The sequence below is a fragment of the Astatotilapia calliptera genome, chromosome 3 (genome assembly GCF_964374335.1).
Source record: "Astatotilapia calliptera chromosome 3, fAstCal68.1, whole genome shotgun sequence".
Lineage (NCBI taxonomy): Eukaryota > Metazoa > Chordata > Actinopteri > Cichliformes > Cichlidae > Astatotilapia > Astatotilapia calliptera.
In genome coordinates, this window is record NC_137424.1 from 69,206,031 (window position 1) to 69,232,793 (window position 26,763).

General features: G+C 40.4%; 1 protein-coding gene and 1 long non-coding RNA gene across 2 annotated transcripts; one reads left to right on the forward strand and one right to left on the reverse strand.

The window, feature by feature from the left end:
* The first annotated feature begins 948 nt into the window (after positions 1-948).
* On the forward strand, positions 949-6,277 carry LOC113018089 (neoverrucotoxin subunit beta-like). Its single transcript, XM_026161158.2, has 5 exons — positions 949-1,059; positions 1,652-1,812; positions 4,686-4,722; positions 5,024-5,070; positions 5,234-6,277. The coding sequence occupies exons 3-5, from the start codon at positions 4,691-4,693 to the stop codon at positions 5,755-5,757; spliced, it is 603 nt and encodes a 200-aa protein (XP_026016943.2). The 5' UTR covers positions 949-1,059; positions 1,652-1,812; positions 4,686-4,690; the 3' UTR covers positions 5,758-6,277.
* Positions 6,278-11,163: 4,886 nt separating this feature from the next.
* LOC145425712 (uncharacterized) lies at positions 11,164-11,676 on the reverse strand. Its single transcript, XR_013906445.1, has 2 exons — positions 11,443-11,676; positions 11,164-11,360 (listed from the first exon to the last, which is right to left on the reverse strand). It is a non-coding gene; the product is annotated as an uncharacterized LOC145425712 (long non-coding RNA).
* Between the last annotated feature and the right edge of the window lie 15,087 nt (positions 11,677-26,763).

A 26,763-nucleotide genomic window follows, 5' to 3' on the forward strand; every position in this document is an offset into this window, starting at 1 on the left:
CTTTTCATTCTGTGTTTCTCCCCTTGTGTCCTAACATTCTAGCTCCTGGTTTTGTTCTCTCGAGTCTCCTAGTTTTAGGTTCCAGTGTTTAGTTTCATATTTGTGATTTTTGTTCATTCTGTGATGTTTATTCCTTTGAAAAGTTTTCAAACTTTTCTTTTCTTTTAAAGTTTGCCTGTAAACCAGTGTTCATACACACACACACACATACACTCACATCTACAAGCATGGAGAAAGAGCAGCAGCAACACCAAAAATACATATAATATCACAAGTCCATGACTGCCCAGGGATCCTGGGTCGCTCAGACCCAGGACCCTGACACAGCCAGGCTCAACGTATGTTGAAATCTCAAGTTTCTACATCAATCACATGGGTAAAGATAACAAAATACCCCTTTTTAATTTGTAATACTTCAAAGTAATAGGTCCGAGGTCGGATCACACAAATTAGGAAACAATTTTTTCATATACTACACACTAATAAACATACAAATGTCAATTTCTTTCCTAATTTTCCCCTTGCCTTTCAGGGGGAGCTGTGTTTCTTTCTATTTTTTTTTTTTTGAGTGCTCCTGATTCTGCATTGGATGGGGTGGGGCTAGTTTTTGACAAAAAATAAGTTTGTCATTTAATGTTTATCATTTAAAAAAATGCAAAAAAAAAAATCTTTCTTTTAAATAGTGAGCTTTAAATGAAATGTAGAGTTAGCATCCAAAGCCAGAGGCCTGAAAGGAGTTTTATATGAAAATCTTTACTTATGATATGATTCCTCTGTTCATTCAGGTTTTTTGTGAACATTCTTACTGACACTGTTTTCAGTATAATAGAAAACAAAGAACAATGAGATCAAATTTGTTCTGATGAACTTGACATTCTAGATTCCAAACAACTGACATAACTAAAGCAAAACATCCGGCATCTAAATCTTTAAATACGTGAACAGCGCCAGTCAGCCAGTCAGTCAGTCAGTAAGCAGCTATTTCCAGCTCAGGTAAAGAGGAGTCCTCCAGCTCTGAAGTCTTGAATCTGAGGAGAACCTAAACACAGTATCCCTGTTGTAAGTCTCTCTGATGTTTCATATTTCATATGCTGTTTTGGTTTAGACATTCTGCTAACAAAACATGAAACAGTTTCATTTTCAGTCTATATTCTGTTTTTGTGTTCATGGACATAAATATTCACATTACAAAAAACACATATTTAGGTATTGTCTATCATAAGGATATTTTTTCCAGATTCTTCAGGTGACACAGTAGCAACCAAGAAGATCCAGCTTTAAAAGACATTTTAACATTTGTGCACTATATTAACCAAGACCATGACCCTATTCTAAATAATAACACATTCAAAAATAACACAAAGAATGGGGTTTTCACCCACTGCAGACATGTACCCGTGCAGTGCTCAAAAATCCATAATCAATGATGCAAGCATCTGCTAGATGCTGATTGGTTAACAAGTAGGATAGAACAGGTAAGGAGGAAATAGTGACATTCACCAGGAATGGGAGAACCATGGAAAAAACTTCAAAGATTGAAAGCTACAGCATGAAAAGCACAGACAGTGGTTGCAGTGGACACTTTTCATTGTTTTTAACATTTGATTTCACTTAAGATTTCTTTATGTTAAAACATCAATTTTCTCTGCAGCTGGCTGACAGACCAACAACAGCACAAGAAACGGTGGTCTAAAGATCCTTTCTGCATCTGACAACACAGCTCGCTACAACCAGACTGGCAGAAAGTAAATGTGTCACCCACGCTGAATCATAAGTCTTTTTAGGGTCTACTCATTGGCAAAGCTTTTCCTTGTAAGTTGCTCAGCTATATACTCTTAATTATATTTCATAATTCGTAATTCGTTTAGGTCTTTCAAATGACATTGAAGTCAGTGATAAACATACATTTTGGGGGGAATTTTTCAGAAAACAGCATTTCTGGTTGGCCATTCCATGATTGGTTTTAACATCTGTGCCATTACAGGCTGCCAGTTTCTTAAAATATTAGAAATCACAGTGTCTGTTACGTTAAATCAAACGGTAATGCCCTTGTTACTTATGCCCATGCACATTTTCATTAAAACAAGCTGCAAACCCATAATAAATTTATTCTTATAATAAGGTTATGTTAAGCCTAATAATCTCTAATATGTTTCATCAGTGCGTGAAATTTGCATGTGATTCAGCACATCGTGCACTCTAACAGTGTTGATGTGTAGGTTACATTATGTGATAAGTTGTATATAAAGGTCTGTCATTAAGCAAATTACATAGACTAAACCTCAGAAATGCATCACTGTGCTTTGCAACATGAAATCATGAAATCACAGTGAGCCAACACCAAGTGAGAGCCACCCGCAAGAGGAATAAATGCATATTTACTAGTGGTGTGCTATACTGCAAATGTTGGTATCAGCTAGTACTGATACCATTACCGACACTTATACTTCTAAGTTATACAGGGAGTGCAGAATTATTAGGCAAGTTGTATTTTTGAGGAATAATTTTATTATTGAACAACAACCATGTTCTCAATGAACCCAAAAAACTCATTAATGTCAAAGCTGAATGTTTTTGGAAGCAGTTTTTAGTTTGTTTTTAGTTTTAGCTATTTTAGGGGGATATCTGTGTGTGCAGGTGACTATTACTGTGCATAATTATTAGGCAACTTAACAAAAAACAAATATATACCCATTTCAATTATTTATTTTTACCAGTGAAACCAATATAACATCTCCACATTCACAAATATACATTTCTGACATTCAAAAACAAAACAAAAACAAATCAGCGACCAATATAGCCACCTTTCTTTGCAAGGACACTCAAAAGCCTGCCATCCATGGATTCTGTCAGTGTTTTGATCTGTTCACCATCAACATTGCGTGCAGCAGCAACCACAGCCTCCCAGACACTGTTCAGAGAGGTGTACTGTTTTCCCTCCTTGTAAATCTCACATTTGATGATGGACCACAGGTTCTCAATGGGGTTCAGATCAGGTGAACAAGGAGGCCATGTCATTAGTTTTTCTTCTTTTATACCCTTTCTTGCCAGCCACGCTGTGGAGTACTTGGACGCGTGTGATGGAGCATTGTCCTGCATGAAAATCATGTTTTTCTTGAAGGATGCAGACTTCTTCCTGTACCACTGCTTGAAGAAGGTGTCTTCCAGAAACTGGCAGTAGGACTGGGAGTTGAGCTTGACTCCATCCTCAACCCGAAAAGGCCCCACAAGCTCATCTTTGATGATACCAGCCCAAACCAGTACTCCACCTCCACCTTGCTGGCGTCTGAGTCGGACTGGAGCTCTCTGCCCTTTACCAATCCAGCCACGGGCCCATCCATCTGGCCCATCAAGACTCACTCTCATGTCATCAGTCCATAAAACCTTAGAAAAACCAGTCTTGAGATATTTCTTGGCCCAGTCTTGACGTTTCAGCTTGTGTGTCTTGTTCAGTGGTGGTCGTCTTTCAGCCTTTCTTACCTTGGCTATGTCTCTGAGTATTGCACACCTTGTGCTTTTGGGCACTCCAGTGATGTTGCAGCTCTGAAATATGGCCAAACTGGTGGCAAGTGGCATCTTGGCAGCTGCACACTTGACTTTTCTCAGTTCATGGGCAGTTATTTTGCACCTTGGTTTTTCCACACGCCTGTGACCCTGTTGACTATTTTGAATGAAACGCTTGATTGTTCGATGATCACGCTGCAGAAGCTTTGCAATTTTGAGACTGCTGCATCCCTCTGCAAGATATCTCACTATTTTTGACTTTTCTGAGCCTGTCAAGTCCTTCTTTTGACCCATTTTGCCAAAGGAAAGGACGTTGCCTAATAATTATGCACACCTGATATAGGGTGTTGATGTCATTAGACCACACCCATTCTCATTACAGAGATGCACATCACCTAATATGCTTAATTGGTAGTAGGCGTTCGAGCCTATACAGCTTGGAGTAGGACAACATGCATGAAGAGGATGATGTGGACAAAATACTCATTTGCCTAATAATTCTGCACTCCCTGTAAAGCAAGCTTATGTGAAGAAGAACAGTGTGTCATGACTTATGACATGAATCATCATCAGTTTACAAATTCTGAACACACTTCAATGGCCACTAAATCACTATAATTAGTTACCCTGGGGTGGCTGTAGCTCAGGTGGCAGAGCAGGTCAGCCACTAATCAGAAGGTCGGTGGTTCGATCCCAGACTGCCTCCTGGCTGCATGCCAAATATCCTTGGGCAAGATACTAACCCCGTGTTTGCCTACTGGTGGTGGTCAGAGGGCCCGGTGGCGCCAGTGTCCGGCAGCCTCGCCTCTGTCAGTGCGCCCCAGGGCAGCTGTGGCTACAATGTAGCTTGCCATCGCCAGTGTGTGAGTGTGTGTGTGGATGGGTGAATGACTGAATGTAGTGTAAAGCGCTTTGGGGTCCTATGGACTAGAAAAGCGCTATACAAATGCAGGCCATTTACCATTTAAGAGGAAAAAAAACTGAAAGACACTTTTTCATCCATTTTTGTGGAATTTATTTGTTTTGCTGCTGTTTTCACACAGCTGATATAGTATGAGGACAAACTCCTTTGACTTCCTTTGTATGTTTTCTCATTTTCAAACAGTTCAATTATGTGATAAATGCAAACATACCCTAAAACTAACTCTGATTTATTTATATTGTGCTTGTTTATTTAGAGACTATGGATCCAAGCAAAGAACTGGGTTCTCTCAGGTATGAATGATTGATTACCCTCTAACCAAAGGAATATATTACTTAGTATATAGCATAGCTTAGCACAAAGACTGGACTCTGTCAGCCTAGCTTTATCAGAGGAAAAATAAGCTCATCTTTTAATCTGGTTCAAACAGTACTAGAACCTGACAATTGCAGGATAAGAGGTTAGAGATGCTATAATCATGTGGGTTTATCAAAAGGTTAGACTGTTCCCTTATCAGTCTACGACAATATAAGCGTGATGTCCATGTTAACATGCTAACAGAGAATGCTTGTCTGACCCCCCTTCTCCTTTCAGAGTGGGAAGTGTGGAAGACAATGATCTTACATCAGAGATCAAGAGGCGTAAGTCTGTTGTTAATTTGATTAGTGGAAACAAAGCAGCACATATTCAACCCAACATCACTAATTCACATCTCTGATATCAGGAGTCATCATCCTAGTGTCAATCGGTGAACAGATGATGGATCAATAACTGCAGCTGGATTGTGTTTGTTCTCTCCAACAGATTCCTGTAGACTCACAATCGACACAAAATCAGTGAGCAGGAAACTCGAACTGTCTAACGGAAACAAGAAGGTGGCCTATGTGGGGGGACATAACCTACATCGTTTCCACAGACACGGATTTCATTCTCCTCAGCTGCTGTGTATAAACGGTCTGACTGATCGACATTACTGGGAGGTCGAGTGGAGTGGAGATGTTTACATAGCAGTCAGTTACAGTGGAATCAGTAGGAAAGGAATAACTGGCAACAATGAGTTTGGATCAAATTCTCAGTCCTGGGCACTTGTAGTAAAAACGGGTTCATCCTCTGTCATTGCAAAGCACGATAACACAGAAACACCCATCGTCTCCCACAACAGATTTAACAGAGTAGCAGTGTATGTGGATTATGCTGCTGGCATTCTGTCCTTTTTCAGTGTTTCCTCTGACACTCTGATCCACTTCCACACATTCAAAACCAGATTCACTGATCCTCTTTATCCCGGATTTGCAGTCTTCCCTGGTTCCACAGTGATTCTGCCCTGAGTTTAATCTAAAGAGTTTTGTTCTGTTAGAGAAACGATGACTGTTGAACAAATAGTTCAGTGTAAATATATATGTATATGTATATATATATATTTACAATATTATAGTTTAATCTTTATGAAGAGAATCAACAAACCTCTGAGGTTTGTAGTGGTAGTATTTCTTTTACTGTATGTCAGCAGTTGGATTGTTATTTGCTGTTCGTTATATACCATGTATTGGTGACTGTAAATTACAGTGCATTGCCTTGTCACAACATGTGCTAAACAGAAGCCATGGTTTATGGCTTGTCAAGCTAGCAAAGTATGAGTACTCAAAAAAAAGTCAGTCATCACTTTGCCTTTTCAAGAGATTTTCAGAGAATGTGGCAGAGCATCCAAACCACACAAGGCCCCAGCACGTATGGGCATTATTGACGCCTCTCTACCAGGCGCACTTGTCATTGTGTTAACTGCGTGTGTTGTGTTGTTTTTGTGTTACTGGAACTAATTATCATTAAAGTGGAGTTATATTTATAATATACCTGCTTGCATGTGGTTTATTTCCATATACTCTATTTTAATGAACATTTTATATCACACGCATCATAAAGTGAGTGTCAGTAGTAAGTAACACCCTGTGAATAGAATTTTGAAGTGTGTGTTTAATATATATACACTCTTTATATTGCCGACTTCCTTGACTCACACACTGCCACACTTAGCATAGAGCATACAAGTATGTACAAATAGAGATCACATTGTTATTCTTTGATGGTAATTCTGTGCAAAGTAGAAGCTAACTTCTTGTTAACTTCAAACTCTGTTAAAGTTCATAAATTCTGTTTTCATGGATGCCTGGATGTTAAACTTAATTGTTACACCTGGTAAAGCAGCAACACTGATCACTTTATTAAAGATGAAAGAATTTAGACAGTTTTTAACTCTCAGGGATGCCAAAGGTTCGTTTGACTTTGGGAACTGAAGTGGACGGAGTTTTGGATCCAGATTACTTTGCGAGGCTCCTGACTACAGTGGTCGTAATGCTCCAACAATCCATCAAGCGGTGCGGCTATAACTAAGAATAGCACAATATCTACAGGCATATATATATATATATATAAACATAAAGGTCACTTATTAATAAATAGCTGAAAAAGAACATGTGCAAGAAGGGTGTAGCTGTTGCAGTAAACAGTGTGTTAAGTGGATGCGTTGTACAGGGAGCCACAGGCAGGAATGATTTCCTAATCTCAGTCTTTCACTGAACGTGCTCCTGTGACTGACCAGCATGTCATAGAGTGGGTGGGAGGTGTTATCCAACATTGTCTTTATCTTGGACAACATCCGCCTCTCCGAAACCACCTTGAGGGAGTCCAGCTCCATCCCCACAACATTGCTGGCCTTACGGATCAGTTTATCGAGTCTGTTGGCATCTGCTACCAGAGGTGTGGACTCGAGTCACATGACTTGGACTCGAGTCAGACTCGAGTCATTAATTTTATGACTTTAGACTTGACTTGAAAAAATGTTCTAAGACTTGTGACTTGACTTGGACTTTTACACCAATGACTTGGGACTTGAATTGGACTTGAACCGGTTTACTTGAAAAGACTTGATATTTTACCCTAAATATAAAATTTAACATGCATATTATATAGAGATTGAAAATGTGACGTCATTCACGGGTAGAACCGCAAAGGATTCTGGGAACTCGTGGCAAGCGGTACTAGCGCACGCAGGCTTTCAATTAAAATCAGTTATACAGCGATAAAAAGAAACACAAAAATGTCAAGAAGCTGTTGTATTATTAACTGCAATAGCCGGTCGCATGACAGCCACGGGAAGCCGACGGGTAAAGAGATCGGTTGTTAACGGATTACGTCGTTGAAGAGAAATTGTTCGAGCCATGTTTCCGAAGTAACAAAGAGGCGACTGGATTGCAGTCATTCAAAGACCAATTATAACGTCCCAGAACCCTCCAGCTCACAGGTTAGTCTGCTCCAAGCATTTACACGAAGGTCAGTCTGCTGTTGTAGTTAATGCGTCATTTTCATAACATAATTGGTGATATAGGTTACAGTCTGGCGCTGAACAGAAATTGTCGCGCTATGCTCCTTTATTTATTGTGCATAAATAGTGAATTGTCCTGACACAATATTGCGTTTCGCTTCTGTTATTATGGTACATTGACAAAAACATATACTTTTATTCACAGGGTAAAACAGTTGCTTTGTATCACCAATTGCCCAGTACGATTACAGCATACAATATTATTGTCACTGCTACATTTCTGTGATGCTACCAGAAATTATTTCCACTGCTAATTAATTACCGTTGAGCTCAAAGGTTATATTAATAAACGGTTAAGGAATGTGTATTTATGACAACGATTTGTGAGACTGGTAAACTTATGATACGTACGATGGTCTTTACTTTCTACACGGTGCATTTCAAGGTCCTGTACCCATCCGTCGGTAAACTGTACCTGGGCTTGTTGCAGTGACCTGAAGTTACTAAACTTCATGAGTGTGTGCGCTCACTCCAAGAACCGTATGATTATAAATATGCATATAAATATGCTACGATGAGATAGCTGACTTCATCTAACTAGCAAATGTTTTCCAGGCTACGTTGGTGATGCAGTTTTTTTTTTAAATGATATTTTTAAAAAAAAATCATTTATTTATGTATGATATTTTTGTCATGCGATTTTAAAGCCGGTCCTACAACCGCATCCAAGAATAACATGCAGCTTATCTCAGAACTGTCGGTGAAAATTATTCTTGGAGCTAGGTTTAATTGAGCTGCATTTTAAAGAGGTGCAATTTCACAATTTGTGTATATTTTCTAAGTTCACTATTTTGTCATGTGTTGAGAAAAACACAGATTTAAAAATTACATGGTCTAATATTTACATTTAGCATAACTGCAACATGCTTTTTTTCGTTTTTTTTTAAAGACTCGAAAGGACTTGAAATTCAAAATTTCAGACTTGTGACTAGACTCGGACTTTTACACCAGTGACTTGAGACTCAACTCTGACTTGCCTGACATTACTTGAGACTTGACTTGAGACTTGAGGATAAAGACTTGAGACTTACTTGAGACTTGCAAAACAATGACTTGGTCCCACCTCTGTCTGCTACCCTCAGCCTGCTCCCCCAGCATGCAACAGCATAGAGGACCGCACTGGCCACAACAGACTCGTAGAAAATCCTGAGAATTTTCTGGCAGATGTTGAAGGACCTCAGTTGCCTCAAAAAATAGAGAAGACTCTGGCCCTTCCTGTAAAGTGCTGTGGTGTTTTTAGTCCAGTCCAGTTTATTGTCAATGTGTACTCCAATGTATTTATAGTCCTCCACAATGTCAACAATAACCCCCTGGATTGAAACAGTGGTCAAGTGTTTTGAGTGCCATGTACCACATAAAGTTGGTTCAAGGTCAGTAAGCACAACCAGGACAACCAGAATTCATACATAAGGCACACTGTTGATTTTTGAGAAAATTTAAGTATTTTAACTCATTCACTGCCAGCCATTGGCAGTGAATGAGTTAAACCCATTGACTCCTTCACTGCAATTGACGGCTATAGACGTCAATGGCAGTGAATGAGTTAAGTGCGCCTTATAGTGCGGAAAATGCAGTACATGCTGTTTTCATTACATCTATATGCAGCTCAATAGACAGGAATTGCTACAGACCAAAAAACTACCTGCAACATTTCTGTGGTGTGCTCTGTATCGTGGAATTGGTTTGTGACATTCCTCCTTTTTATTTGACAGGAGGAATGTCATGTGACGTGTGTCCTGATTTGAAGAGACATGCAAATATTTTCCATCTCTGATACACGCGCAAGCCCAGTAACAAGTCTTTGACTGGAATGCACTTCAGCATATTTTGGGTAATTCAGTTTCTCAGAAACATCTTAAGGTGATGTCATACTTTATATTTCCAAAACAAACACTTTCTCTTAACCTATAATAGATTTGAAAAGGTGACAGGCTGTACATTCTGAATAGGTCATACTCAAGTTTACAAAAAAAAAACCAAAATACTAAAGCTATTCTATTATACCTTTGTTCCAAAAATACACTGCACCCCAAATATTTCACAGTTCAGCAATACTGATCTTTTTATTTAAACTTTTAGCAGAACTTTAAATCTAAAGTAGTATTTAAAAAGCAATTTAAATGGAATTTTAGAGATTTCAAAAACTGAAAAAAAGTTCCATATCAGCACAAAATAATGTTTATATTTAAAAACTTAAAAAAGAAAAAAGACTGTAGAATGGACCCTTTTATACTTAAAGTTTAACATAAATAGACATCCAGAGTGGAAAGAAATGCAAATAAATGCAAACACGGCTTCATGACACTCATATTTTATCAAGATGGATGTCAGTGTGAGCTGTTTCTATCACATTTAACCTGAGACCGAATTTTTTGTAATTTTTATACAAAACTTAACACAAGTATGAAAAAAGTTTTTTTCATGTTTTTTATTTTTTTTAACGAAAAAACAGTTTAGCCTGCAACACTGCGTTTTGCAAAGTAAAACTTGAGTATATCCATTGTAGAGTCAGACTTAGCCATGGCAACGCACAGATGTCCGAGCTCCATATATTGCTTGCAAAGCTTAATGTTGGAATGCTTTACAAACATTCAGAAATGAACACACTCGCTTTACTTCTCTGTTATAGCTTGAAATGCTTGTTTGGAAGCACGTAGCGAGCCTCCAAATGCTTTCAGTGTGAACTAACTCTAGACTTCTGACAGATCTCGCACACCACAGCCACAGCCAGACACATGTCGCATACTGCTCCGATGTCCTAAGGTCATGAGGTTATGCCATGTCACATTTTTTTGAGCTGGTTTTGTGATATTTAACCCTTTAAGACCTACCATAGAACCAAGTCCGCTAGAGCTTATATTATATTTTTACAGCATGTGCATCAAAACAAACTTTTTCCAGCAGTGCAATATGAGTAATAAGCATCCCAGAAACGACACATAAAGCCAAACATAACTTTTAAAAACACCAGTATAGGCTCATAAGGCCTTGATGGTAAAAAAAAACCCAAAAAACCCTACAGTTCCGCAAAATGATAGTTCGCGCTGATGGACGTAGGAAGTGTTACAAACAGCTGATTGGATCGGCAAAGCGTGTTTCTGGAATATTATCTTTTTGTTGCTGCAAGTGCTTTTTATGCAGTTTTTGATAGTGATGGGCAGATGAAGCTTCATGAAGCACTGAAGCTTTTCATCCTGCCCACGTTTTATTCTGTAAAAACTAAATTTCCACTGCTTTTATGACCTTTTTAGTGGGGAGAACATAGCTAGGTGTCACGGTTCTGGGTCCGTTGGACCCAGTATTTTGAGTTTATTATTGTTAGGGGTTCCGAAAGAGACTCAGGTGCAGGCCAGGGTTTTCCTTTAAGCGAAGGACAGTGCGTTTATTTACAGTGAACACATACACCAAGTGGCTATATACAACGTGCAGGGGAAACGGGTCCGGGTCGCCAGGGTCCGTGGGAAACAGGGTTGGGAGAAGGGTGTTCCACACTTTCTGTACAAAACGTTCCCCCTTCAATCACTCCTCTCCGCATCGGGTTCCAAAAACGATCTACACACAAAACGTCGGGTTAGCAGGATAATAATAAGAAATTCTCAAGGTGAAGGTTAGCCGAAACACAAGTCTAACTGACACTGATAGCTCAACGATCCAGCGAAGACTAGTGCAGACTCGCCATCTAAGTAGTGCAGTAATCAGCTGGGATCAGCGGCCGGTGTGGTGATGAGCAGGTGTGTGGGCCAGCAGCGGGAGCCCGCAGTGAGCATCGCCGTGGCGAGAGAGAGAGAGTGAGAGAGAGAGGGCGAGAGAGCAAACAAACCACAAACATATTGCCCAATAGAGGATTGACCAGCGGGGCACAGGGACCATGACAATTATGTTTTGGTGTAATTTTGCATCATGGATTGTTTTCTTGTTCTCTTGTGGTTGTGATGATGATGATTATTATTATTATTATTATTATTAGAGTTTCATGTTTCTGTTATCCATGTTTTAGGAATTGTGGATTCATGTATAGTTCAGTTCCATGTGTCATTTTCTGTCTCTCTGTGTTGAGTCCGTGTCTCTGAGTTGTGATTCATGTTTCCTGTTTTATTGTGAAAGTCTGTCTTATGTTAGTGTGTGCAGCTTTGTTTCCCCCGTCTCGTTAGCCCTGATCTCCCCCAGCTGTGTCTCCCTTCTGTGGCCCATTCCCTCATTACTACCCTGTGTATTTAAGCCCTGTGTTTTCCCATGCTCGGTGTCGCGTCGTACCCTCAGACCCTGCCTGTGTGTTCCTGCTTGGTTTCATGGTTTGGTTTGGTTTGGTTTGGGTTTTTGTTTCATGCCAGCAGTAAAAGCTGTGGTTTTAGTTACATTTCGTCTCGGAGTCCTGCATTTGGATCCACATTTCCACCTGCCCGCACACAGAGCCCTGACAGCTAGGATTTAACGATCTAACAAATCTTTTGAATCCTTTGTCCTCCACAATGCTAAATGGCTGGGAGTCCTCGATTACCATGCTAACCAGGTCTTCATCTATTTGAGATTGTTCTCCTGAGGAAAGACAATAAAGATAAAGCACAAATATAAATATCACACACGTAACTTATTACAGTTGTATAATATTGTTATATCATTTAGTAACATTACTGCATGCTATATTATCATTGCATTTGATGGCTCACCTGGTCTTGCTCCACAATCGGTGTTCCCCTTATTCTCATGCAAAGCTCTGTAGTGCCTGAGCATGGATGAGGTGTTGTTGTTATATCCCAGCTCCCTGGCACAGAGCAAACACTTCACCTTGTACAAAAGTACAGACAGCTTAACATAAGTTTTATTGCACCATCAGTATTATGAAAATACATCTTCTGTAGAAATTTACATACCTTGTTGGGAGGAATAAGATCAAAATGTTCCCACACAGGGGAGGACATCCTCCTCTTCTTAGCTGGCTCCATTCTCTCCTGACTTTCTCTCCTCACTCTCATAAACCTCCAAACTGTCTCCAAACTGTCTCCAAACTCTCACTAACCGCAACTCTCCATCAAACACCTACATTTTGAATGAAGTCTGGGGGGTTTATATCGCTGTCATATCTCGCGGCAAAGTTCGAACCACTTCATGAACCAGTCACGTGGTACAGCCGGGCAGCGAGGCTTCGGATGTCATCATTTTCAGCTCCTCCCATAAATGAAGCAAGCCTCGATATGCGCATCGCGGAAACGCCCCCTCAATTACTCGACACAAGCTTCGAAGCCTCGATACAGAACGTCACATCACTAGTTTTTGAAAAGCTTTATGTGGAAGGAAACTGTGACCTAGGACAATCTGATGGCATAAGATGTAAGTACAACTCCTCCGGTTTCATACGTAAAAAAGATTATTGCGCTAGCTTACGTGGTTGCTACCGGGATTTAAAAATAGTTGAGCAAAACGGAGCGTGCCCGCTCCGACCGGCTTTAAAGGGTTAATTGATCGGATTATATTTTTAGTTCTCCTCGATTTCCGACCCATCATGTAGGTCAGGATCAGACCAATACCGATACTGTATATCAGGTGAGTCCATCACTACTTACTACAAAGCTAACTGTTATTAAACAGGAACCACTGCACCACCATATCTTGCCAAACTTTATATGTACACATTACAAAAGTAACTTCAGTAAAGTTTAAAGCCTCTGCCTCTCTGTCATTCTTCCAGAAATAGACTGGTGAGGCGTTATTCCACTTCAGTTTAAAAATATTAGATTATATTTTAACTTCCATGCCAACAATAGGAACAGTATTGATACACATCAACAGACTGAATAAATAAAAATGTATATAAAACTTTTAGACTGATTCTGGCAAACCATTAAGCAATTCAGGAGGTGTAAGCTGTGCTGTACTTGCATTGAAGACAAGTTTGTCCAAAAACTGTTGATACTAAATCTGAAAATTCACATCTTTACCTACAGTTTTTAAAAACTGCAAGACCAAAACAGACGAAGGTTGTAGTTGAAAGTTCAGCTTCACTTGCTCTTCAGTTGACTGAGGAAGTTGAATTCTGTTTTTGGTGTCATGAAACTATTTATGAAACCTGTTTCTACTTTAAATAAGGTTTGATTCAGGCACAGATCCACCTCGCTGGCCACATGTAAGGAGTAAGCAAAACTTAGCTAAGATACTGCGCATGTGGCCACCTCATAAGCAACACTTACCACACAGTAGTTGCTCTAACTTCATTGTAGACCCTCCTAATGACTCACTCAGATGAAGATGAGACTGGCAGAGACAGAAGACTTGATGATGAGCGATTGTAGAAACTGTGGTTACATAACTTGCATCATTTCTGGGTTGCAGCTTTTAAACACTGAACCTCTAAAACTGACTAAAACTGAGGCCACTGGTTTGTCAGAGACTTAAGTTTAAGCTCAGATGAATTCAGCTTAAAGTGTCTGTAAGTAAAGTAAAGCGTAAAACTACTCAGTTATATATATTTCAGTTATATATATTTATTTCTTTAAGTAACAAAATGCAGGCCCATTGCCATTATGCGTCAGGGCCAATGGGACCTCTCACTGTTTCTCTTTACTCCCTCACTCGTTTCTGTTTCTCTGATTATGTCTGTTTGTCTTTCTTTGATCTTTATCTATTTTTCTGTACTTGGTGCATGTGCTTAAGGTTCTACACCCTGGGGTTAATTTACTGTTTGGTTTCACTGTTTACTATCCTTTTGTTTTCTTTAAACAGAAGCTCAATAAACTGTTTCAAAGACTTCAGATTTTCTCCAGAGGATCTTTTTTGTGGGTTTATTTTTATTTGGTTTTAATAAGTTGAATCTACAAGTGACATTCCTGACTAAGTTTATTATTTTGGCACTAGATGTTTGACCTTTTGTTTGATTTCTGCACAACTCTCTTTATGAAAAACCTGTTTGTTATGGAAAACCCTACCATGTTTTCTGGGTGCAACAATGGCACTCTCTGAATGAATCCAATGTCTCCTCTTTTGATCCCGTAAATCTGTCACAAATTTTACAAAAATAAACTTGTGACAGTTTTATCAATAATCAAGTATATTGCATATAGCGTAACACCTTCCTGAATACACACAGAAACACTAGCAATGTGCTCATGATGTGCCTGTGTATTTACACACTGCTGCAGATTTATACTCAAACATCCTATCAACAGTAAGTTTCTGCCTACCGTGTGTGGTCCCTGGCTCCTTAGGCACATCCATCAATATCCATCTGAACCATTTTCTTCAGTTTTATTTCCAATTGTCAAAACCAATGAAATAAAATAAATCAATGAATCAAAAAATAGTGTGTTTGCATGAGCCAAGCATATCTGTGGCTGTTTGTATTCTTTGTTCTGAAATCATCTACCATGTGTGTCGTCAGAGTTTCTCAGTCTGCATTTTCTGTTTTTAAGAACAGAAACAGTTAATGATGTTTCTGAGTCACTTTGTTCTGCACCTTTGCAGACCAACCCAAAAACTGTTATCGTGCATGTATGCAGGCATTCCAAATGACCATTGTGTTTAACTGCCTGCATCCCCAGAGACTGGTGCTCTGGACAGAGCCTTTCCACAGACTGAGTACCATGCACCAATCCTTGCTTTTAGGGTGGGCCCACCATGCTTCTCCACTTGAATCTTTTTCTGTGGTGAGGCCTACTGGATCCCAACCACAGCTTCATTCAGCTTTCATAGAGGTCTGTGTGTCCTGCAGCAAAGCCCAAGCTGCCAGGAATCAGCTGTGAGCACTGACCAGCCAGTTCTACCCCAGCTGCCTTAGCTTCAAGCATCCCTCAAATCAGCTCCAGAGCCTTCAGTGCTGCTCGAGCCACCTGAGCCTCAAGACCCTACATGACCTGAGCTCTATCCAGTGTCCCCTGCAAGATCTGTATATAGACCTAAGTCCAAGAGTTTGGCACCATCTAGTTCTGACTCCCTCCACCTGTGCATCTTCATCTCCATCTCCTCCAACTTCATGTCCAGGGCATCTTTACCCCTGCCAGCAGACTTTGACCAAGCTACCAGATCTGTCCCGTTGCCTTCGCTGACACTGGCCTCTGGCTAAACCAGAGGTGTGCTTTTATTATTTTCCTTGTTATATCTTTACTTTTCTGCCATTACTTTAAAGGTTTGTGGTAATTGTTCTTTCACTTTAGTTTTGCTTCCTCTGTCTCATCTCTTTGCATGTTTGCCATCAGCCTAAAATAATTTGCTTTTTGTGAAACACACTGTGTCTCTACACATCCACATTTGAGTCCTCAAACATTCGGCCTGCACGTCTCACAGATCTTGACCAGTTAAAGAAGGTCAATGTTCAGATTTACTATAAGCTTGAGATACCTGTGATTTACAGGAAGGGCATTGCTTATCTGAGAACTAATATGAAGCCTCATTTAGGACTTTGTTTTTTACCACTTAGTGTCTAAAGATCTGCTGAGTGAGGGTTTTTAACTCCTTAGTGGTGTAGTTTGTCTCCATGTCTTCCACCCTGTGCAGTGAATATCACTTCTATAATAAATGGAAAATTTCAAACTAGATAAACTTATCAGGCTTCAAACGCAAATAAAGCACAGCATGAGCAAATCTGCCATTAGATACTGATAGGTTTGTAGCTTGAAACTATTCACTGGAACGTTGAAGACAATATAATTACACAGCAAGCAAGACACGAAGTAGGCAAAGTTCTTCATTTTCTCGTGCACGGGAGAGAACCGGACAAACGCCGTTCCTTCGCTTGACCCCAGTTGCTCTCGTCCGCTCCCCCGTAACACTGCTCTTTTATTGAGGTTACATGAATATGCATAGGTTCATTAACATACGACGTCTACATACACACAAAGAGTACCTTGCCTTTGTGTGTGTGTGTGTGTGTGTGTGTGTGTGTGTGGGGGGGGGGGGGGGGGGTCAGAGTGTGACCCCATAAAGACTTCCCTAACCCTGCTGGTCTGGAAGTCCAGCAGTTCATCTAAACAAAAGGCACTTAGCCTAAAACAGATATAGCTACATTTATCCTACCATAAAACAATAAGGGAAGGTACGACCTCTCCCATGCTCCCAGAGTGCTCTCTAATGCACACAAAGTTTGCAGACTATCAAGGATCAAACCTCTACCAATCTGAAACGAATTATAAAACTCTAAGCATATATAAGTAGATATTTCTAAGCATAAATGACAATCAACAATACAAAACCTAACAGATACCTTAATGGTATTAAAAATTTGAGTCTTGGGTCACAGTTGAATGGTCAGATAAAAAAAATATTTGAGATATGCCTCTGAGTTCAGTCTGGGTTTCCTGTTTTACTTTGAAGGTCTTGTCTCATGTTAGTGCAGACCTTCCCAAAGTGTGGGGCCCGCCCCCTAGAGGGGGCGCAGAGCCATGACAGGGTGGGCGTGGTATGAAAAGGAAAAAAAAACAAAATGCTTGGACACTGCCAGCATGGGGCGCCCACAGAAACGCAAAGCAGGAGATGAAGCATCGCTGAATATGTTTCCAAACCAACTTCATTCTAAGCCAAAGACTAGAAAATATGGTGAAGCATATCTGCCCTTTGGTTTCACCTGCACAAGTGCCGAGGTAGGTCTCCCCTGCAGGATTGGTTTTCCCTTCGTTGGGAGCAGCGCTGGGTTCTTCAAATCACGGACAAACAGTATCCCACATTCTTGATTTTTAGTTCACAAACACTTGTTGTAATGACTAACTACTCCTGAACATTTTTCTTGTAAAACAAAGGGGGGCCCAGCAAAAAAAGTTTGGGAACCACTGATGAAGACAAAAACAAAAAATAAAAAGATAGTTATGGATTAGGACTCCCGATCCTTACTGCGCATGTGCAGAGGTTTTCTTCTTCTTCTGTTCATTTAATGGCAGTTTACTCCCCAGTGTACGAGGATACCGCCACCTGCTGACCGAGCGAATGAACCCTATTGTAAACGGAATTAGCGTCATTACAAACGTGTATTAAATTTGATTTAGTGATTGTCAGTAAACACTTCATCTGGCTGTTGAATCTTTACATGACATATTACAAAGTCTGTATTATTAACTCTGTAATTAGGCGCCATTCTTCTTATTTTACGGCGCTGTTGTTCAATCGGGGAATGCTCTCTATTGAGGAGAAAAGCGTGAATTTGTTTGTATACAGATTATCCATTGTTTAAATGTCCCAGTAGTCAAAAAGGAGGCAGAGCTGTTGAGAAATGCTAGGAGCTAACTGGGCACTAACCGTATAATTCAAATATATTGAATGTCGCAATGTTGGCAAAGAGAGGAAGTGACGTAAGATTTGCGCATGCGGGGTACCGATCGGGTTTCCGGTACGGATCGGGGAGCGACACGGACCACGCTTGATATTTGGGGAAATCGACGTCGCATTTGGAATACACTTCGGATTGGGACATCTGTTGTCATGTCGCTGTGACGTAATAGGTCTCAAAATGCGTACTCCAAGTGTGCGGTCGCTAAATTGGGACACAGCCATAGTGTGTCCTCCAGTGCTTGTGGTCGTGCTGTTCTGTCATTGAACGACTGTGTGCAGGCAGGGGAAGAGGACCCAAAGAGGCAAAACGTGAACTCAAAAACATTGTTTTTGTTGCAGGCTCAGAAGTAATACAAAATAATATCAAAACTAAACTGGGAGAATTCTAATAATATGGGAAGACAATGGGAGACACACAGCAAGAAGGTGAACGAACGTTAACGAGGCAACTGGAGGACACATAATGGTTAACAGGTTAAAGATATTGGTAAAGACCTCTAGCTGCTCAGCACATCCTTGAAGCACACATTCAGGAATGTTGTCAGGGCCAACAGCTTTGCGAGTGTTGTTAATGCTCAGTGCATTATGGACATATGTGATGGTAGGAGTGAGTTTTGCGACTTTATGGAGGCTCACCGTTTTTTGGGGGTAGTGTTTTCAAGAAGTCAGTGGTGGTCAATCTGCATGAAGCCTTTCAGGCGTGACAGCATATCAGTGGTTAAAGCAGAGAGATGCAATCAGTCAAACAGCATTCGTACCACCTCCAACTCACTTCCTCTCAGCTGAACTGTGGTCAGCTACAGGAAGATGCGAGGTATTTCCACGAATCAGCAACACAACCAACATTTAAGATAAAAAGTAAATAAATCTTTTTTGAGATAAGAATAGTTTGCTCTATAATGACAAAGACACCATCCTGTCAGTGAAGGCGCCATGTGGGTGATCTTTAAATATAATTATTTTGTTATTTACATGTTTTTTAAATTTTTCTTTTTTTTGGGAGGGGGGAGGGGGGGGGGTTGTGTGTGTGGTTTCCTGACCGATTTCAGCCACTCACAATGTTAGGTTTTTTTTAAGTCAGTGAAGGCATCTCAGAGGTACCCATGTTCCCCCTAATGTCTGCTAATTTTGCTGGGGCTCATGTCTATAGTCATTAGTCAGTTTTACCATTTTTAAAGCTTTTTCTCTCTCTCGTTGTTGCAGTCAGACAAAGAAACCTTCCACTAAAAACCACAACACTGGCATCCTGTCACAGAGGAAGAGGAGGAGGGTTTGACTTTAAATGACTGTGAACTGGTCAAACTGTTGACCTGATATCGAGAGTAGAATGATGAACACATCTCTGCTGTGGCTGCTCAGTAAGTACACTGTAATGATTATCTATGAAAATCTGTTTTTTCTTCATCACAAACATTCAGGTTGAATTAGAATAGGAGGGCTTAGATGAGTTTTGATCAAGAACACTAAGAAGAAGGAAGAGGGTCAACAAGGATATCAGAATATTTTATAACAAATAAATACAGTGCAGAAAACTGACATGAATACATTGATTAACATTTTTTTGTCCAGCCCTCATACAGATGCACGACATTCAAAGTTTAAGGTTTAAATACTATTTGTGTTAAACTACTTCAGAAAGTGGTAAAATAAGTTTTAAACACTTTACTTTTGCAAATATTAGAAAGTATTAGTACAAACATTTTACTTTTCAAAAATTTAATTCCTCAAGATATAATAGTGTCATGGTGCCTGTATCTGGGACTCAGGGTTTTGAAATTTTGGGATGTTCAGATTTTCTCAGCTTTTTGTGTCTGTCGGCAAGATGGCGCCTGTGTTTGGCTTCGCCGCCTGTGCCGCTAGTACAGCTCGCTGGTATAGTTTTATATTGACCGCTATTGTCGCTTGCAATATTAATTTTACCGTTTTGTGTCTTCATTTTGTCTCTGCCACCAATATTTATGTTCGGGGCACACTGTTGTATATTAAAGACTCAATGGAGAGCTACTTTGACAGCTGGGACAGTTACAGGAAATTTTTCCCTCCACCTTTTGTGTGTTCCTCACCTGAGTGCACAGTACCATACATATCGGTGGGATTCAACACGAAGAAAAGAAGGAGGGGAACCAGGGCCGGTGTCCAAGTGCGACTGAGAAGGAACCAAAGATTAGCTTGTTGGATGTAGGAATATTCCCAGTGCCTACAACCAATTCAGCTACTGTCACCGGGTGCCGTCGCTACACTTCAGTTCCAAGCCCGGAATCTATGGTCTGATGGCTGCATGCTCACCTTGTGTCTGTCATCCGACAGTCGTTTTGATGGCAGAGGTGATGTACTACCATGGATATTAGCTTCAGTTAGCCCTGAAGTCACCGCCCAGCGTAACAGGTGTAGAGGTGCACAGGTGTTTAATTCAAGTGGCACTGCAGTCAGCTGTTGAGTGCACCAACCAAACATCATCGATCAGGTTTGCCCTGCTCAACACTCGCTCAATCACAAACAAATCGTTTATTTTAAACGATCTTTTTATAAAGGAATCTCTCAACTTCATGGGTTTAACTGAGACGTGGCAACAAAACATGGATTATATACATCTGAAGGAAATTTGTTCGACTGGCTGCTCCGTCATTGGAACTCCACGTCTTTCGGGACGTGGCGGAGGACTCGCTGTTGTGAACCAGGACAGATTCACATGCAGACTGATGAATTCAGATTCCTTCACTTCATTTGAGCTGCAAATGATTAAGGTCGGCTCTTTGCACACCTTTTATTGTATTTTACTCTACTGACCTCCTGGAGTTGCCGAAGTCTTTCTAACTGAATTTAACGACCTCTTGTCATCCATTATTAAATTAGAGAAGGTGGTAATGTTGGGAGATTTTAACCTTCATATTGATGATGCATCCTGTAACATGGCTGCTGACTATCACAGAGTCTTTTAACTTTAGGCAGCATGTTTCTGGTCCCACACATATAAAGGGTCACACATTGGATCTTGTTTTCTCCTTGGGTTTAAATATAAATGACATTCGTGTGGAAGATGTCCATGTGAGTGACCATAGCTGCATAAATTTTAACTTGTCGTTTTATTTGGAGCCTCTGTCTATTGTTTCTCCTGATGCTCCTTGTGCATCAGTGCACTCAACCTCTGAATGCAATGAGTTTATGAACTACTTCACAAATAAGGTCACTGCCATCAGGTCTAATATCTCTCCATCATCTTCTCAATATCAAATTTACAATTTTCTCTCCTCTGATACTTGGTTCTCTTTTACTCCTGTTACATTACAAGACATCAGAGTCCTGCTTTGTCGTATAAAACAGACTTCAAGCCCCCTTGATGTCCTTCCATCTTCACTTTTCACTAGTGTGTTTGATTCCATTGGCCCCTGTATTGTGGAAATGATAAATACTTCTCTTCATACTGGCTCAGTCCCCAATTTCTTTAAACAAGCTGTTGTTGAGACAATATTAAAGAAACCCCAGATGGATCCATCTCTTCCTAACAGTTATAGGCCAATAACCAAATTACCTTTTATATCGAAGATTTTAGAAAAAGTAGTAGTAGAACAACTTAACTATTCCCTGGATAAAAATGCTGTTATGGACACTTTCCAGTCTGGTTTTCGTAAATTGCATCCCACTGAAACGGCCTTACTTAGAGTATCTAGTGATATCTTGATGGCAGCAGACTCTGGAGAATATACAGTGCTGGTCCTGTTGGATCTCAGCTCTACTTTTGACACTGTAGATCACAGTATCATGATAAACAGACTCAAGAACTTGTTTGGGATTACTGGTGTTGTTTTAAAATGGTTTATGTCATATTTGTCTGAGAGATCTTTTACTGTTTGCATGAATCATGTGATGTCAGACTTAACAGTTTTGCCTTATGGGGTTCCTCAGGGATCTGTCCTGGGTCCAATTCTCTTTCTACTTTATATATTCCACCTAGGCCAAATTATTAAGCGCTATAAAAATTAGAGTTGGGTGTCTCAAGACCAGTCTTGGTCTTTTACGTGGGGCCTTTGGGGCCCTACAAGCTCCTCAATATTTATCTGACCTGCTGAAACCACATTCATCCTCTCAAGCTTTAAGGTCATTAGATCAGAGACTGCTGGTGGTACCGCGCACTCGTTTTAAAACTCGTGGTGATCGGGCCTTTCAGACGGTGGCACCATGGTTGCGGAATTCTCTTCCATTGTACCTACGCTGCACAGACTCCATTGATTCTTTTAAAAAACAGCTGAAGACATTTTTATTTAGAAAAGCATTTTATTAATTTCCTCTTACGTTGTTTTTATTGTTTTATTGCACTTTGCGATTTTTTTTATCTGTGAAAAGTGCTATATAAATAAATTTTACTTACTAACTTACTTACTTACTTTGTATTTTGGTTCTGTATTTAGATTTCTAGTTTTGTACTCCTGGCTCCAGAACTGCCTGTTTTGCCATTTTGTATTTTAAACAAATTCAGCGTTAAAACTATTTTGAGTTCATTTCCTGTCTTGTGAGTCCAGCATCTGGATCCTTATCCTGCCTGGTACACAAATGTTTCAATGAAATAGAGACTGCCCAGTAACTTTATCTCTAATAATATAACAACATACAGTAATGAAATTTGTAAAATAAATAGTGTGGAGTACAATGTTTGAATCCAGAATGCAGAAATCTAGAAAGCTGTGAAACAAAGAAACAAAGAAATACTTGAATATAGTATGAAGAATTTCCATTAACTACTCGAGTAAATTCTTTACATTGTGTCATTCTTTACATTGTAAAAGTCATCATAACACAAGTCTTTGTTTGTGTGAACTTTGTAAATAAAGTTTTATTTGTTCTGTCAGCTCAGAGTAAATGTACTTCTTTACATTGTTTCACTGCTGATATTAACAGGTTACCAGCACTCTACTCCAGCAGACATGCCTCTGTTTAGGACATTAAAGAGAAAACTGTTTCATCCTTTCTACGCTCATCAGTGGACAACTCAGAAAAACCCGTCTGTGTTCTCCGCAGTCTGGTGGATTTGTTTTTACTCCTGTTTTGTTAAATGTCAAACTCAAATCAACCTGAGTGTCATTTCTCTTTAGTTCTGATCTCACTGCTGAGCTGCACAACAAACCAAGGTCAGTAACCTTCTTCTGTCACAGTTTAAACCTGACATGAACTAAACCTCACTAAGTGCCCAGTTCTTTTTTAACCTTTCTTGTGGCATGACATGGCAATCATACAGTAGTTGATCACTACAGCCCACTGAATATTTCAACCTCCTAAGTATAAAGGAAGTAGAGTAAAATAATCAATTTTATGTAAATAATATCATAAAGTCTTCTTCACAGCTCGTCTGACTGTGAGTCCCAGCAGCTCTCAGTTCTTTAAAGGAGACTTTGTGTCTCTGAGCTGTGAGGAGGACGACAGCTCTGCTGGATGGACTCTGAGGAGAAACACAAGCAAACAACACAGGACTCAGAGGTGTGGAGATGGGTGGGGAGAAGGTGCTGGTTCTTCCTGCAACATCAGCTACATCTTCACATGGGACAGTGGGGTTTACTGGTGTGAGTCCAGAGAGGGTCCCATCAGTAACATGGTTAACCTGACAGTCACTGGTAAGCTGAGTGTGTGGAGTTAGTGTTGATGAAGCTGTGTGTAAATGGATGAAATGCTGTAGTTTGTCTCTGTGTTGAGGTGGATCAGTGATCCTGCAGAGTCCTGTCCTCCCTGTGATGGAGGGAGATGACGTCACTCTGCTATGTAAAACAAAGACCCCTCCCTCCAACCTCCCAGCTGCTTTCTATAAAGATGGCTGCCTCATCAGGAAGCAGCCTACAGGTCACATGACCATCCAGCATGTTTCCAGGTCTGATGAAGGCCTCTACAAGTGTGACATCAGCGGTAATGGAGAGTCTCCATCCAGCTGGATCACTGTCACAGGTGAGGAGCTTCACTCTGATTTCACCTTTTATTTTGTCCACATATTCACTGACCAGAAGTCTCTGCAGGTAGACCTACAACCACAACCTTGCCCATCACCTCTTCAAACATGCCCCCGACCATATCTTTGCCCTCTTACTCCACCACGCTGAGACTGGTCTGTCACCTGGTGGTGATCTGTCCATACTTCATCTCCACTCTCCTCGTAGTGTCTTTATATCAACACAGAGCCAAAAGTAACTCTCTGAGTATCCTTGATTATTTACTAAGCACAATTGCTTTTGCCTCATTTAAATATGTCTAATAACCTCATGTTACAGGAAATGACCCCACCATCTTCTTGGCAACAGAAACTAACGCTGATGAGAGACTCTGTGAGGACTATGATGATATTGCCGAGGTGACCACTGAGCATCAGCTCTGAGCTTATTCCCCATCAGATGGTGGTTATCATAAAAGTTATCATAATACGAGTCTTTGTTTGTGTTAACTTTGTAAATAAAGTTTTGTTTGTTCTGTCAGCTCAGAGTTTGTTTGTTTTTTACATGTCAAAATGGCAAAAAGAGCTTGTTGACATCCTGATGTTGCTGTGTCACATTTTTATATTATAGGTTTTATGTTAGCACCAGTGAGAGGGAAGATATGGAGGCTTCATCAACAACAACATAAGTAATTAACGTAACATCCATATTTTTAGACTGTGGTAGTAAACCCATGCAGTCTCCCCTCTGCTGCCTTGCATGTTTGGCAGAAATAGAAAACAGTGATGTCACATCTCTAGTAACAAATTGATTACCAAAGTCAGACAAACAAATCAAAACAAAAAAAATACATAGAATACTAGGTTGTTTTTTTGTTTTTTTTAAACACCTCTGAAAAACACATAAAGTTGTGCTCGTCACTGAGCTGTTTGGCATCTTGTAAACGAGCTGCTTTGTGACATTAATGTAGCAAAAGTTTATTCTAGCGGCTCGACCATGCAGCCCATTTTTCTTGAAGCGCCTCTTTTTTGTGCATCTTGAAAACCATATTATATGCTACCTCTGTCTGGTTTCCTTTTCATTTTATTCTGGACCTGTTTGTTACTGTTCTCCATCCCCCAGACCTCATTTGTGGGGACATAACACAGCCACAGTCAGTTTTTGTCCTCTATGTCAGCTGAAGTTATTTGTGGGTTCTTTTCATCCCAAACATTTTCTGACAGCTGTGGCTGAAATTTCTTTTTGGCCTACACTTACTGAGGCTTGGTTTCTACAGAATTCCTAATTTTCCACTTCATACTTAGAGTTTGGACATTGCTGACTGATGTTTTCACTTGTGGGATATCTTTAAACATCATTTTACTGTTTCATAGAGTTAAACTTTCTTCTACAAATTCTCTGATAATTCTTTTGCTCTCCCTTTGTCTCTGATTTCATCAACGTCAGTGCTAAAAAAACGTGCAGTGGTCTGTCTGAAGACCAGAATCTCACTGACTTTTGATAAACACAAACAAGCAAACAGATGGCAGGTAAGGATGGTTACCATAATTTATCATCATTTAGACCTGTGTGTGTGAACCTGTGTGTTATCATGCCAAAACTTCCAAGGTATGTAATCTTTTGATTGGCATCATTTAGGTGTTTTCTGATGTCATCATGATTGAAATAGGGCAAACATAACCACATTTGAAATAAAAGATTTTTTTTTTCTCATATTCTCTGAAAAATATCCCCAAAAGCACAAAGGTTATGCCAGGTTATATAAATTTATGAGTACAGCTGTACCTCCGCTGTCTGCACAGTTCCATGGCAGTAGGTTGAGGATTTATATCAGTAACCAAACACCCAGTCACATGACAGCAGCTCATAAATTTTGGTAACTAGTCATTATCAAGAAACCTGATTGATAAGAATCTGAATCAAGAAGAAAGATGATGACTTTGAACTTAGGATGGTTGTGTGTGCCAGCAGGCTGGTCTGAGTGTTTCACAAACTGTTAATCTATTCGCATTATCACAACCATCTCCAGAGTTGATAGAGAACAGTCTGAAAATGGAAAATATCCAGGAAGCAGCTCTTCTGTGGGATAAAATTCCTTGTTGATGTCATAGATCTGAGGAGAACGACTAGACATCTTTCATGGCACAGTGATAATAACTGAGGTAATTCTGGAGAGACATTAACCCGACGGACCAGTTGCAGGAACCAAAATATGCTAAGAACTGCCCTGGGAGACACTTAAAATAATTATTGGTTTTGTGAGGAAAGAAAAGATGAGAGGTAAATGTCTTAGCCTAACTATCCATCCATCGATCTTCATCCGCTTTATCCGAGGCCGGGTCGCGGGGGCAGCAGCCTAAGCAGAGAGGCCCAGACCTCCTTCTCCCCAGCCACCTCCTCCAGCTTATCCGGGGGAACACCAAGGCATTCCCAGGCCAGCCGAGAGATATAATCTCTCCAGCGTGTCCTGGGTCTGCCCCGGGGCCTCCTCCCGGTGGGACATGCCCAGAACACCTCACCCAGGAGGCGCCCAGGAGGCATCCTTGTCAGATGCCCGAACCACCTCAGCTGGCTCCTTTCGATGTCGAGCAGCAGCGGCTCTACTCTGAGCCCCTCCCGGATGACCGAACTTCTCACCCTATCTCTAAGGGAGAGGCCAGCCACCCTTTGGAGGAAGCTCATTTCTGCTGCTTGTATCCGCGATGTCGTTCTTTCGGTCACTACCCACAGCTCGTGGCCATAGGTGAGGGTAGGGACGTAGATCGACCGGTAAATTGAGAGCTTCACTTTTACACTCA